We start from the raw sequence: 14235 nt of genomic DNA, 5'->3' as shown, positions 1-14235 counted from the left end.
AGGTTTACATTGCTTTCACAAATATTTTACAATATTTTTTTTCCAAATACCTCCCATTTATGGCACATTTATGTTAACTTGATGTTCAGAATTAACCATTTAATTGGATTGAGCTTTTTTTTCTCTGTAGGTTCAAGCTTATCAGTTTTATAGTTGTTGGCAAAACCATCTGCCAGCCTCCCTAACCTGAGGCATGAACATATGTTTCTACCGTAGCCTACATGGAAATGGAATCATATTTATAACTTCTGACTCCCAACTTTCTCTCTCTCTCTCTCTCTCTCTCTCTCTCTCTCTCTCTCTCTCTCTCTCTCAGGAGGGGGGAGGAACTGTGGTGTTCATGAGCTCATCTGTGCTAGACGAGGTAAGGCCATGTTTCACGTTGCAAATTTGCAAAAGAGCATATTTTTCATGTTTGTTTTCATTTGGAGCATTATGGCGTTGGTGCTCGGCTCTACTCTTCGCTTTAAAAGCACAAAGATTGCCATGTCCAAACATTCAGCTCTATTCCTGTGAATTCTCACTGAAGTTTGGTGTATCGAAAGTGTCTGAATATGGACTTCACAAAGCATAACGTCTGCGTGTGAATTATGCATGGGATATCAAGTTTTGGTTTACTTCAGCAAAAGAAGGCAGCTGTGTGTTCATGATTTATTCAGCGCAGAGGTTTTGTTTCGTATCAGAAGTCCATGTGTAAGCAACATTTCCACATTGCCTACTTACTTTTTAAACAAGCATGCCCTACAAAGTAGAGCCAGGTTAAGTGTGCACTGGTCTAAAAACTTAAAAGTGGGATAAGTTATTACATTAGTGAATTAGTGGCGCTTATTATGCATCACAGCAATGTAGAAACACAACAGAATGATTTGTTTCTTTTGTTTTTATGTCACAAACACATTTGATCTAAATGAGCTCACGTTTCCTCCGAGGTTATTATTAATTTGCTGTTTGCACGTTGACTGGCTCAGCGGCTGTGTTTTCATGTTTATTAGTCAGCTTACTGGAGTCATTACCTCGAAATAAAAAAACAAAAAAGCTGATTGAATCCCGAGGCTCATTTCAGAGTCCTGGGTTCAGCCTCTGCTCATACGCCGTAAAAAAAACCCCCAAACAGATTAATTTTCTCGTGTGTTCTTTTCAGACACACAATTCGTACACGCACACGTTGAGAGAGAAAGGCCAGAGAAAGGGAAAGGGAAGTGGCTGAGGAGGATCCACTTCAATCTGTTCAGATAAACATCAGGTTTTCCTGAGAATGATGGGTATTATATCGAAAATAACCCGACGGCAGGGTGAGCTGTTTCTAAGGCTTGCTGCCGCTCCACTTTCCAGTGTACATTGAGGGAGGCCTCAGGTTACCTCAGGTGCCTAAATTATTCAGCTGTTGTTGACATTTACAGAGCGGGGGCCATGTATGAAGCGTTATCACACCCGGGGCACAGGGCCACGAGCTGTGTATATTTCGGCTGCAGAGGTCATTCTGGCACAATCGACACACACAACTGTCTGCAGTGAGAGTTGATACATAAGCCTGACAAGCGCTGGCCAGGGCCTGGGATTTATTACATGTCGGATTACTTCAGAGCAGAGACTACTTTGTTTTCCCCTCTTCTTAGATCGTTTACTATCTATAGCAGCAGAAATACTGATAGTGCATTTTGGGAACAGCTGGCTTTAAAGAGGATATTCGTTTGGAGAAGGTAAGCCTCTGCCGCCATGTCGGAGCTTCTTATCTCTCTCCTGCTTCTCTTGCCATTCTTGGGAATTTAGCATTCATTACTTTGGCAGTCGGCAGCAGCACATAGTTGTCAGGCTGCAGTGGTCTCTGCCTGTTGCCATGGTGAAACAAGTCCATCCGTAAGTTCAGTCTGTAGTCAGGAGGGTTGAGAAACTATGTCTCTCTTTTTTTACTCTCCTCCTCTCGCATTTGTGCTCTCAGTACCAGCGCCAGTGCCCAGCATCACACGAAGGAGACCGGCAAAGTGAGCGACTAGCTGGTGAACACAAGCTTTTATCAGTTGAAGAGCCAGATATTTTAGATATGGACTAACATTCGTTGGGTGGCCAGGTTACTACCGCGGTAGCAGGCTAGTTATCTGGACATGATAACTTCTGCAGCACATGGGAGAGCAAACACACACTTTAATGGATTCCTTACAATTAGTTTTTTTTGTGGTTATAAAAAGAAAGAGACACCCTCTTCTCCAATGTCTTTAAATGCAAAGTGTTGCTCTACAGCACCACGCTCACCACCTCAACATGTGGAGAAGTCCCCTGCTGCCCTTCCCGCTGTGGTCTTTAGAAACAGCCCACGGCTCACGCCTGCCGCTTTCTTCAGCTAAACTGCGTCGTAGCGTATTAAGTGCAGGCCCAGTGCGGTTTGGCTGGTTTACCGAGTCTACGTTTCAGTTAGATACAGCCCCTTTGAGGCTCTCGTAAAAATAGCACATCAGCAGCGCAGGGCTGCATGGTTACATGAAGTATGGTTGGCCTACATACACTGCTGTAGATTGTATCTGGTATAGCCTTTGAAGTGGAACAAGCTCTGACTGTTTAAAAGCACAATAGCTAATGCTGACCCCCCCCCCCTACTGACGAGGCGACATTTCAGGAGTTTGATTACAAAATGAAATGCGTATCATCAGATAGATTTATTTGTGGTATCAAAGCAGAGTTGTTTACAGCCTTAAACGCATTCTTTTTTTTGTTTTTATTTATAGCATGTTTTTTTTCTTAAGAATAAAGGACTTACATTTCCATAATCAGTATTATGTTTGTCTAATTTTTTTTGTTTTCTCTTTTCTTCTGTCTGCCCCCCCCCCCCCCCTCTCTTCTTCCCTTCCTCTTTATTTCTGTTCTTCTCCTCCTTAGTCTCTCCTGAGCTTCTGGGTGTCCTGTCTTCCATTGCAGCCTTCATGGCATTGATGGCTCTGTTTTTTCTTTACCTCAGCAACAAGCTGTCAGCGGAGAGTCCGGCAGGTCTGTCACATCTCAGTGGCTATAAGAACAACAAGCCAGGTACTCAACACACATACTGATCTACCACAGTGGCTGCATTTACACACAGGGTCACTGGCTCATTCAGTGCAAAACATTTCCTTTGAGTGAAAAGGTTGCTCTTATGCAGATTATGATCTGCTATGCAGTGCTCCCAAACTCAAAAAAATATCCAGCGATAATATACACAATATGTTCCACCATAAGTGGGCTCATTGTATGTGTGTATGCTCAACTGTGCTGCTGTATATCTGACTGTGTATTTCTCCAGAATAAGCCAAAGTACGTGTTCATGTTTGTTTGATTCATTCATAATTCAGATGCAGTTCTTATGAACAAACAATGATAACTTCAGAGCCACCATTTCCACAGATGATTTGCCTCATTACAGTATAAGCCATGCAATATTATTAATATTATAAGCTGCTTCCATAACAGGACAGTCGCTACTTTTACTGTCTCGTCAGATTAGCTCACCAATTAATAAAGGCTACAATCAAAAGGAGTGCTTCCTCGCTCCAAGAGCCTCGCTCCTCCTTCCTCAACGATGGCTGACCTTGATTTTATTTCTGGCTCACGGGCCGGAGGAGCGGAGGAGCGGAGGAGCGGAGGAAGCATAATCAAAGCACCCAGAGTCGGAAATGTGAACAGAGTTAAGTGGAGGCTTCACTCCTGACCGTAGAATTGATATTTTCCTTTCTTTTTGCAGTGCAGCATTGATTAATGTGCATATTATTATCATACTGTTATACTATTCTAATTTACAGACACTGTGAGAAAGCTCTTGTTACCAAACATGTATTATAATCTTTACAATCCCCATGTTGGCTTGTATGCTCCTGTTGATCTCAGCACACACTGTGATGCTGGCGCTTCACCCTTCTAACGACCACATGTCCGTGTCAGTGCCTCTGATGAGGTAATCTAGCGGCCAGCGCGGTGACAGGATCCCCGGCTGAGAGATGGCCTTCTTCAAGAGCTTCCAGCAGAACCTCCCATCTGTCAACATTTCCTCCCTCCTGGACTCGGTCACCAGCCGCGTGGATGACCTGGCCAACGCCGTCAGCGACGTCACGTACGCTGTCAGCGACCAGCTGACGGAGCAGGTCACCACTATCATCAGCAAGGTGCAAGACGAGGAAGATGGCGAGAACAGCGGCCAGGAGTCGGGTCAGATTTCCACGGCACAGGAAGGAGGAAGCAAGGCCGGCAACACAGCCTCGAAGACCAACCAGTCCGGTGATGCTAACGAGGCCGAGAGCAACCCGAGCCAGCTGGAGTGGGAATGGAGGGACGGATGCTGGCGAGTGAAAAAGACAGAAGCCGAGTTAGCGGAGGAAGAGAAGAGGAAGAAGGAGGAGAGGGAGCTGCAGGAGAAGAGAGAGCAAAGGAGAAAAGAAAGGAGGGAAAAGCAGCTCGAGAAAGAAGCCATGGCACAGAAAAACAAAGAGGAATCCCAAGATGGAGAGCAAGAAGAGGAAGCCGACGCTTTAGAGAAAAAAGACAACAGTAGTGGACAAGACAGAAAGGTGAGTGTCAGCGGAGACAGCTCCACCGCTCAACCACCTCCATCGCCTGGTGCTGAGACTGAAAGCGGGTCGTCGAAGCAGAAAAAGCCGGAAGATGAAGAAAAGGTAGAGGCGGCGGACAGCCGTGAGAGAGAGGGAGATGACGAGGAAGAGGCCGAGCTGTCTAGATCTTCCTCAACAGTGAAAAAGAAAAAGTCTGACAAGAAGAAGAGGAAAGGAACAAAGGAGAGTTCGAAGAAATTGGAAGAGGCCTCAGATGTGGAGGAGAAGAAGGAGAAAGGGAAGAAAAGCAAGAAGAAAAAAAAAAGAAAACAAGGTTAGATGGTGTGCTGCTTCCATTTCACCTTCTGGCTCTCTTCTTCTTCTTCACTCTTTGGAATCCTAACCTGAAGTTCTCACCCTAAAGACTCCGCTCTCCAGAGTGCTGTGTGCCAGTTTCAGCATCTGCATCTTTGTTCTTGCCTCACTGCACATAATATGGTTTTGTATAAGATAAATGAAATGTTTGAACAAGAGTCTCTGTGTGTTCTCTCCAGAGGGAGTTTTATCAGACAGCGAGGAGGACAAAGGCCCCGAGGCTGTGGCCCAGCAGAACACAACTTCTGCATGGAGCAACGCATGCAAACAGTCCACTGAGCAGGGAGGCTACAGCAGTGAAGCCTCCAGCGAACGGGGTGAGAGCGTGCATTGTTCTACACAAAACTTTATTTAACCAGGAGAGGTGAGCGGAGCGACACACACACACACACACACACACACACACACACACACACACGGTAGAAACTAAAGGTTACAAGAGACACACTTTGTAATGAATGAGATCAAATATGAGGGAAATAATTAAAGCTCATAACGTAAAATGATAGCGTAAGATTGATCGCAATAATCAGCGGTGGACGAAGTACTCAGATATTCTACTTTAGTGAAAGCAGTAGTACTACAGCAAAGACAAGTAAAAACAAGTAAAAGTCAGGCGTTCGAAAAATCTTACTTAAGTTAAAGTACAAAAGTATGAGCATCAAAATATACATCAATCATCAACTGCTCTGATGTTGAAGCTGGTAAACATAGGGCTATAAGCAGTCAAGTCTTTATCCATAATAAAACATCATCATTTATTTGTTGATTCTATTTTGGCTTATTTATCTCAATATATATATAATCTATGTATATATAACAAAAAATAGAATTATTATAATTATAATATATATATATATATAAATAAACACAATTTACCTAATACCTCAAAATTTGAAAATCTGAATTTGTTTTTATCTCAGCTTCTCAAATGACTGATTCAACACCTCAATTTAAAATGTGTGTATTATGGTTAATACCCTTATTCAAGCTTTGTCATAATATGTTGTATTCATCTTTAAACTCTCAGAAAGAAAGCAAACAAGCATATTTTCCAAAATGCCGGGGTATTCCTTTAGTTGTCGTTAAAATTTCATTGGACCTACATGCTGATCACACACAGTTTGAACACCTTTAGGCTGTTTCAGTTTACCAGGATGGGCTCGCCTGTGGGTCCGGCACAGTTTAAGAGGTTAACCTGACTCTGCGGTCGACTGTATGCTGCATACTTAATGAATATTTCTGCCGAGCTCAGTATGTCTCCAGTAACGCACCTCTCGTATCGCATTCCCTCTGCATCCCGCTCTGTCACTGTCGTGAAAGCAGCCAACAGGATCCAGAGAATAAAGAAGAATTCCTCCGTCGGTGAGCCCCAGCCTCCCCCGTACCAGGACGAGGGCCCGGCGGCACGCGTGTCCTCTCGATCCCGAGGGGTCAGGAGGGGGTCTTCCCGCTGTGCCAGTGAGGCCAGTGAGGCCAGTGTAGACCAGGACACCGAGAGCTACCTCAACAAAGGCTGTGAGGAGGACATACCCAGTGACAGCACCGCTGTGCTGGGACCTGAGGTGAGATCCAAGCTGCTCTATGTTCTTTAACCAACTCGTTATAGTTGTCTTAGTTTATAGTAGAAATGTATTTATATTTAGTTTATACCCCTGTAGTTCACCATACCTATTGTATAAAAAGTCCTCCTTTTTTTTTACCAATTAATAAGATATTAATGTTAAGACCACTAGTGTAATTAGATGACTTGTTCACTGTAAAAATGTTGCTATGGTTGCAGTGTCAGCTACAGTTCAAGTCATCTTGACATAAGGAGCTGTAAGGGTGGGTGGTTGGGTGGTTTAAGAAGGAAACAGCATTGTTATAGTTTTCTACAGAATATCTTGATATCAAATCTGACCCAGATCCAAGAACTATAACCCCGAAGGTGCAATATGATGGTTTACTTTTCAGTAATACATCACAGAATGTATCGGGTGATTCATTTGAACATTAAAAAACAGGTAAAAATTGGACTCTCAAAATATAATTTCCTCTGTAGCTTGATGATGTTTGTTGTTTTATCAATTTATAGTACTTGAGGGGCATTCATACGCTTTTTCACCTCTCTTTCTATTGTCGAAAACATTCTCTGACCTGTCATCATCACAACAAGAGAGGGAAACACAGCAACGTTTCAATGTGTTGGGACATAAAATCATTTTTTATTTTTCATTATTATTTTAGTAGTTTTGATACTTACACAATGTACAATCAGTGCCAGAAAACTAATACAAAACACAATCTTCCATTTTAAATGGTATTCTTTTATTGCCTTAGGCATATGTATTGCCTAATATTTGACCCACGTCTCTTGGGGACTTAACGAAGCTCCCTCTAACACTTCAGAGTCCCTCCTCCTTCATACCCTGATTCTCTCTCTCCTCCGCTCAGGACGGCTCCGGTCCTCAGCTCCCTACTGCCTACGAGCCAGAGCCACTGGCCAAATACGGCACGCTGGACGTCGCCTTCGAGTACGACTCCGGCGAGCAGTGGTTGGCAGTCACCGTCACTGCGGCAACAGACATCCCCGCTCTCAAGCAGACGGGCAACATCGCATGGCAGGTCCACCTGGTGCTGCTGCCCACCAAGAAGCAACGGGCCAAGACCGGCGTGCAGAAGGGTCCGTGTCCCGTCTTCACGGAAACATTTAAGTTTTCCAGAGTGGAACAGGAGGCCCTGGGGGACTACGCCGTTCGCTTCCGCTTGTACAGCATCAGGCGGATGAAAAAGGAGAAGGTCCTGGGAGAGAAGGTGTTCTACCTGACTAAGCTCAACCTGCAGGGAAAGATCGCTCTACCTGTCACCCTGGAGCCGGGCTCAGAACTCACAGTGAGAACACTTTGTGAATTTCTATCTTGCACTGTGCGTAGTTTTATCTGAAGCAATACATTCGTCTTTGGCTGCAACTGAGGACATTTTTCATAATCTATTAATCCTCTTCTTCTTTTCTCAATTTCCCTTGAAAACTCTTTTTAATGTCTTTTGTTCAAACCAAAATAATATTCAATTTACAAGGGAATACATAAATCACATTTGAGGAGCTGGAACCACAAATGTTTGTCCTTTTTTTTTTCAATTATCAAAATAGCAAATTTCCTGTGGATTGATTAATCGACTCATTTTTCGGTTTTAAATTAGCTGCTGTTCAAACACGATTCAATTCTTTTGTTACAGGAATAAGTTTCACTGCATCATTAAAAGCACTTTATCAGTGAGACCTTCACACAAAATGTCGAAAGATATCGATCATTAGATGGACGGAATAAACTATAAAAAACAATATTAGCACAGAATCTTCTACTTTCAGTACTTAATATATAGTTGCATTAAAAACAGTAGTGCCAGGTTGTCAGGCAGAGAAGAACATTAAACTACATGAAGCTAAGAAATCTCTTCAAAAACTCTGAGGCTGTACTTGAACTGAATGTTAAAAGTTTAGCATCTAAACATTTGCTAATTTGCGCAAAGATACAGTCAAAGTACAGCTAGATGTAAAGCCAGTGGATCAAGAAATGCTTCGGTCATTCTGAAGGGGGAATAAAAGTCTGCGCTATATTTCATGGCCCATCTAGTGCTCGTTCGACTAACTCCCTGTGTGTTTCCTCTGGCCAGGGTTGCGGCTCTGTGGTGAGCGTTTCTCGCAGTGCGGGAGCTCTGTCCTATCGCTCTACTGAAGACTCTTCCTTGCCAGAGATCCTCCTGGGTCTCCTCTACAACTCCGCCACGGGACAGTTATCGGCCGAGGTCATCCAGGGAAGCCACTTCAAAACCACAGCGTCCGACAAACCCGTCAGTACGTACCAAAGCACCCGAGTTAAATCGTTTTCATTCTTGGGGTTTGTGCCAGCTTGGTTTGAGGTGCTAAGTGGCGATGTAAGTCCTCCTAAGGCTTCCCCAAAGTGGGCTGATACACTGAGCAATTGTTTTGACAACACAGATGGGCAAGACTCCCAGCAGCTAACACATTAAGCCATAATGCTGGAGCAAGTGCTGCTTATCAGAGTTCCCATGAAAGCTGATCTTCTGGTGTGCATCACAATCTTTAAACTGCTTCCTGTTTTTCTTCTTTCCACCTTTGTGTGCCGTGGTGTGTGCCGCAGACGGTCTGTTCTGTTGTATAAAACACTTCGTAGGGGGGCAGCTTTATATCATGAGAGGTAAGTCAGCAGTGGATTACTAATCCAATCAGTGTTAGGAATCTTTGAATCACGTGTTTTCACCCCAAACATCACATATTTGCTCCGTTGGATTAAGTTCTGTCAATGCGCAAATAAATTATGAAATTTGGAAACCTCAAAATATTTGGGTAGTTTATCCAAATTCCAGAGCAACACATTTTTTTTCCCTCTTGTATCTAGTTTTGGTTTTATTTGCTACTTCTACTCAAAAAAGTAGAAGAAGTTTCATATTTCACCCACAGATATGAGAGTTGTATCGATTTTTGATGTTTGAATTTGAGAGACACTTGATGATACGTAGCTCGCTCTACTCGTTGATCCACCAGGGCACCCCTAAAATGTCATTATCAATGCTGTAAGCACCATCTACGAAACTGAAAATCTCAAACATCTCAGAAATCTTTCAAAAATATACACAAACAATGTGTGTTTGTGTATATTTTGTGTAAGAGCACCGGTCTTAAATCCTGGTCTTCACTGAGTTGTGGTTCAGGGTTACTTCATTGCACTGATTCTGCCTCCAAAGTTCAACCTGTTCTTTGATTAATGCTCAAGAAAAATGAAAAAAAAAAAACGTTTGTTGCAGCACTTACATCCCACCACTTGATGGCACTCTCTCATCGCTCTCTCCCACACCTCCCTGCAGACACCTACGTGAAGCTGACCATGCTGGACTCAAAGGGGAAAGAGATGTCCAAGTGTAAGACGGCCGTGTGCCGCGGCCAGCCCAACCCCACCTACAAGGAGACCTTCTTGTTCCAGGTGGCGCTCTTCCAGCTGTCCGAGGTGTCTCTGGTGATGTCGGTGTTCTGCCGCCGAAGCAGCATGAGGCCCAGGGAGAGGCTGGGCTGGGTCTCCCTGGGCCTCAACAGCACCGGCGAGGAGCAGCAGAGCCACTGGACAGAGATGAAAGAGGCGGAGGGACAGCAGGTCTGCCACTGGCACAGCCTTACCGACACATAGGAGGACGACTTAGGAAGACTGACATTGACAACATTCCCTGGACGGTCGGAGTCTGTGGGGAGCAGGAAGCACCTTGTGTGATGTGTGTGCGCGTGTGTGATATGTGTATATGTGTATATGTGTGTGTGTGTGTGTGTGTGTGTGTGTGTGTGTGTGTGTGTGTGTGTGTGTGTTGCATACAGGTGTGAGAGCGGGCATGGGTTCCCCGGTCTTCACTGCCAGGGACGTCATGCATTAATACCCTTTAATCTGCAGACTGACTTTATTGGTGGAGGTGGAGGTGTAAACACCAGCGCCAGCCTTTTTTTTATTGACACAAGGAGGCAGACTGAAAATGAATGATGTTATAATTACTGAACATACCAAGAAACAGAGGGAGGTTTTCCAGTAATTCTGCCTACAGCAAGATCAGCATGTACACTGTTTACAGGACAATGTGAAGACACTTCCAAACATTTCCCGTCTCTGAATCTTGGACCAAAGAGCTCGGTCCGTGACTAGCAAGACTCCTCCCCGTCTCTTCTGGGCTTCTCTGGACTTCAGCTGCCACCAGCATACCAGACATTTCTCTATCAGTCACAGCCATTGACAGAAGAGAAGGCAATGAAAAAGACTGTTACAAAAGGGCCTATAACATGCTGCAACTATGCTTACAAGCAATGCTTTGTACAGTTTGTTTACATGCACATGACATTATGCAAGATCCATTCATTCGGTTTCCCCTTTTATGTTTTTCGATTATCAGTCAAGTGGTTTACCGGATTTGTGGGCGTCTCTTTAGGGTATGTGCTGCACAAAGACAGCTTTCTTTTTCTTTTTTTTTCCTTGTGGTGTTGCATAACCCGGTACACTATGCATCCGACGCCACTTTCAGCGAGAGGAATGAAATTCTGTCTTGCGCTCGCCCGAGAGTCTCTTACAGAATTGGACACAGCTCCGCATGCCACCGGTATCAAAGAGCAGCGTCCTCTCCTTGTGTAATACAGATTGAGCCTGTTTCACCGTTCAGCCTTCTGACAACTCAGCCATGTTCATTCATGTAGAAACACGGTGCTTCCTGCTGAGGAGGAATATGCAGAAGCCAATTCCTCCTCCAGTAAAGCTGGCTGTCTCTCTGAGGACTGAGGCAGCGCCGATAACAGCGGTGCTGGCCGTGAATTGAGCTGGAGTGGCAAAAAGAAATTACTGCAAAAAAAAAAAAAGAAAAAAAAAAAAAAAGGAAATATTTTCTGATTTACAAGTGAATGGAAGATGGATTATTGAATAAAGGCTATAATAAGTTAAAACGTCCAGACGTGTGAGGAATCTGGTCTTCTGTTATCATCTGGAACAAAGCCAGTCTTTAACTGTCATCATAAAAATTAAAGCTATGAGTCAGAAAATCCCCCCAAAGACTTCTGAAGGCTACACAGCCACACCCCGTGTCCCAGTCAAAAAGTAGGAATACCTCCCTCATCTCCCTGCTGGCTGAGGCTCAAGGGTGTGGGATGCATTTGTCTTGTCCTCATCCCAGTGATGTCACATATGAACCCCCTCCTCTGGGTTTTTTTTTTGGGGGGGGGGGGTGCTGCAAACCACACCTCGCTCCGTCAGTCCTCCCGCAGGGCCACATTTCTTCAAAGTCAAATTGTATTCCTTGTAAAATGAATGCAAACCAGATGTCGAGTGTTGCTGCCAGATAAACAATTAGCTTTTGCCGGTTGCTAAACTAAGAATCATGAAAGTCTGAACTACTTTAAAATATATATATATATATATATATATATATATTACATCCAGCAAAGGGAAATCTCACACGTCCCATTAAACTGAAGCGTGATTGACGTTACGAAGCTGTACGCCATTATCTGTTATGAATGTTGTCGTCACTACCACATTGCATTGTGGGATATTTATGCAGGGGTAGTGTACAGTCTTTGCATACTGTAATATTTTGAAATAAATAGTATGCAATTTACGAACAATTAAGGTTTCGGACTACCTAAAAATCCCACATGGGCCTACTGTGTTAGCATTCTTAATATTGTTAGTATTGGAATGTAAGTGTGTCCCAAAAATACCAGGATGTGCCACTGCATCTGGTCACATTTAGCATGAGGCAAGCGATGATGCTTTTCTGGCTATTCTGACCCAACATGGATGGAATAAACAACACATAACACATTTCTTAATAGGTTTTAGAGGAGCTGGTGGGCGATCTCATTTCCTTCAGACTAAGTTAGCCGTTCCTATTCTTCATGCTAAGCTCTCTAGCTGTAGCTTCATCTTCACCAAGCAAACCACTGTTAACTCGACAAAAAAACAAACAAACAATTGAACAAGGCAGGAAGAACGAGGCCATCAGTCAAATAATGTTTTAACAATGTTGAGAGTTTTTATTTCCATTAATCTGGCCTTCAACGGTATGCTTGACGCTATCATCAGTCAACATCAGTCTGGCACAGTGCGAGCAGCGTTGCAGGTGGCTGGAGCGTCGCCCACGGTCGTGGATCAGACCCAGGAGCACATAGTTTCACAGCTCCTAACACCTAGCAGGGGATTTTATCCTGCTCTGGGCCACGGAAAACCAGCTGTGCCACAGATCCTAGATGAGGGGGGGGGGGGGGGGGGGGAGACCGAGGACGGGAGGAATGGGAGGCTTTGACTTCCAACACACCAGCTGACCCCATTTACGCCCCAGGACAGGTTTAGTCAGCCAGGTGATTATGAGGCCCCCAGAGCTTCAGTAAAAGTTTTCAGGTGTGACGAGGTTTTGGAAACAGGCTGTTTTTTTTCCCATCTCTGGTGCAGCAGAAGTGTCAATTTGGATTTGTTTCAGCAGTACGGCCATTTTACATCAGTGTAATTAGGAATTTGGCTCGTCATACATCCCGTTTAGCTAAACATGCCTAATCAAATATTTTCAGATTTCACTGGAGAGGCTGGAGAGCAGCAGCAGCAGCAGCCACCTGGAGCAGGTAGACGTTTGGCTTCAAAAGACACTTCTCTGCTTGCCAACTGACTGTTGCAGAAGCTCAGTTAACGCTCTTCCGTTTCAGGTCGACCCTCCTAACGATCGTCTATAAAAACACATTGGTCTGCCCGAGCGCTGCTCTCAGGTCAGTTAAGCTCCTCCTCAGGCATTCAGTGGCACCAGCGGGTTTTCCTCGGCGAAGAAATAAGCTCACGGCTCAGTCGGGTTGGAACCTCTTTTGCGATAAGGAATAATAAACTACAACGTCTTGTCATTTTATTGAATGTGTCATTATCAGTTTTAAAAAAAATCTTTTTTTTTAATAATATATTCAATAAATATACAGGAACCATAGACTTATGGGAGTTTCTGTGTCATAAAAGCATCCTCACAGTTAGAACCTTTTTGGAGGCGGAATAACAATAAAAAGACTAAACTTATCCAAATGTCTCTTTTTTAAAAAGGAACTCGTTCGGTTGATCGTTTTGTTCAGATTAGAGGTCAAATAAAAGGACTTTGGATTTATAACACATGATGGGGAAAAGGCTCCAAAAAGGATCGACTCCTAAAGAGCACCATGCGGAGTGGATGAGGGTGTACCAGACTGCATCCGGTCAGCAGCCGGTCACACTGTGCACCCTGCAGACTGTGCTGTAAAGCAGCAGACATCGTACCTATTTGGCAAAGAAAACATTCATCAAGCAATGGTAAAAAAAAAAAAAGAAAAAGAAAAAAAAAAAGAAAAAGAAAAAGTGAAACCAACACGGCGACACGGTAAAGTGACGTTTCTGTCTGAGCTGGGGAAAGAGGTCTATACAGGCAGGTGACACAACCATGGCGGGACAAATCTTATGCTTCTGTCTCAAAGCCGGAACTGGCAATATATTAAGACAATAGTTCAATAGGTGATGCTTATTTGGTCTCTGGTGGAGAGTTAGATGAGAATATCTGGAAACACAAACTTGTTTTTTGTTTTGTTTTTTAACGCGTAAAACAAACAAGATGTTAGTCAGTGAGCTTCAGCGGTTCCTGTTTCCCGGTCCGAACGCTAAACTAAGCTTCGACAGATTTTAGAGAGGCGAAGACTCTCATCTAACTCTCTGCCTGAAAGTAAACACGTTTATTTCCTAATACGTCAAGCTATTCCCTTTCAACTCTTTTTCTTCTTTTTCTTTTAAATCCATAATCCTAATAGTACATTTAATCGTCTTTA

The 14235-nt window shown here is 43.8% G+C and overlaps 1 protein-coding gene across 2 annotated transcripts; it reads left to right on the top strand.

Annotated features, from left to right (window-relative positions):
* Positions 1 to 3040: 3040 nt before the first annotated feature.
* syt14b (synaptotagmin XIVb) lies at positions 3041 to 12413 on the top strand. 2 transcript variants are annotated; one of them, XM_068708337.1, is made up of 7 exons: positions 3041 to 4842; positions 5063 to 5200; positions 6210 to 6448; positions 7320 to 7757; positions 8541 to 8721; positions 9029 to 9085; positions 9753 to 12413. In XM_068708337.1, exons 1-7 carry the CDS (start codon positions 3960 to 3962, stop codon positions 10067 to 10069), a joined length of 2253 nt encoding a protein of 750 aa, XP_068564438.1. In that variant the 5' UTR covers positions 3041 to 3959; the 3' UTR covers positions 10070 to 12413. The 2 variants fall into 2 exon arrangements, with proteins under 2 accessions (XP_068564438.1, XP_068564437.1); XM_068708336.1 differs by having other exon boundaries at positions 6207 to 6448.
* The last annotated feature ends 1822 nt before the right edge of the window (positions 12414 to 14235 follow it).

The sequence above is a fragment of the Cebidichthys violaceus genome, unplaced genomic scaffold, assembly GCF_023349555.1.
Source record: "Cebidichthys violaceus isolate CVI_PGR_0920_01 unplaced genomic scaffold, fCebVio1.0.p SCAF_14, whole genome shotgun sequence".
NCBI lineage: Eukaryota > Metazoa > Chordata > Actinopteri > Perciformes > Stichaeidae > Cebidichthys > Cebidichthys violaceus.
Note: the sequence above shows the minus strand (reverse complement) of the source record. Positions and strands in the feature narration are given on the sequence as shown.

Excerpts from the sequence above, each read along its gene's own strand:
- syt14b (XM_068708336.1), top strand. The coding sequence starts at position 3,960 with ATGGCCTTCTTCAAGAGCTTCCAGCAGAACCTCCCATCTGTCAACATT. Across the intron at positions 5,201-6,206 it reads TGAAGCCTCCAGCGAACGGG|CAGCCAACAGGATCCAGAGA; the intron begins GTGAGAGCGTGC and ends CTGTCGTGAAAG. Across the intron at positions 6,449-7,319 it reads CCGCTGTGCTGGGACCTGAG|GACGGCTCCGGTCCTCAGCT; the intron begins GTGAGATCCAAG and ends TCCTCCGCTCAG.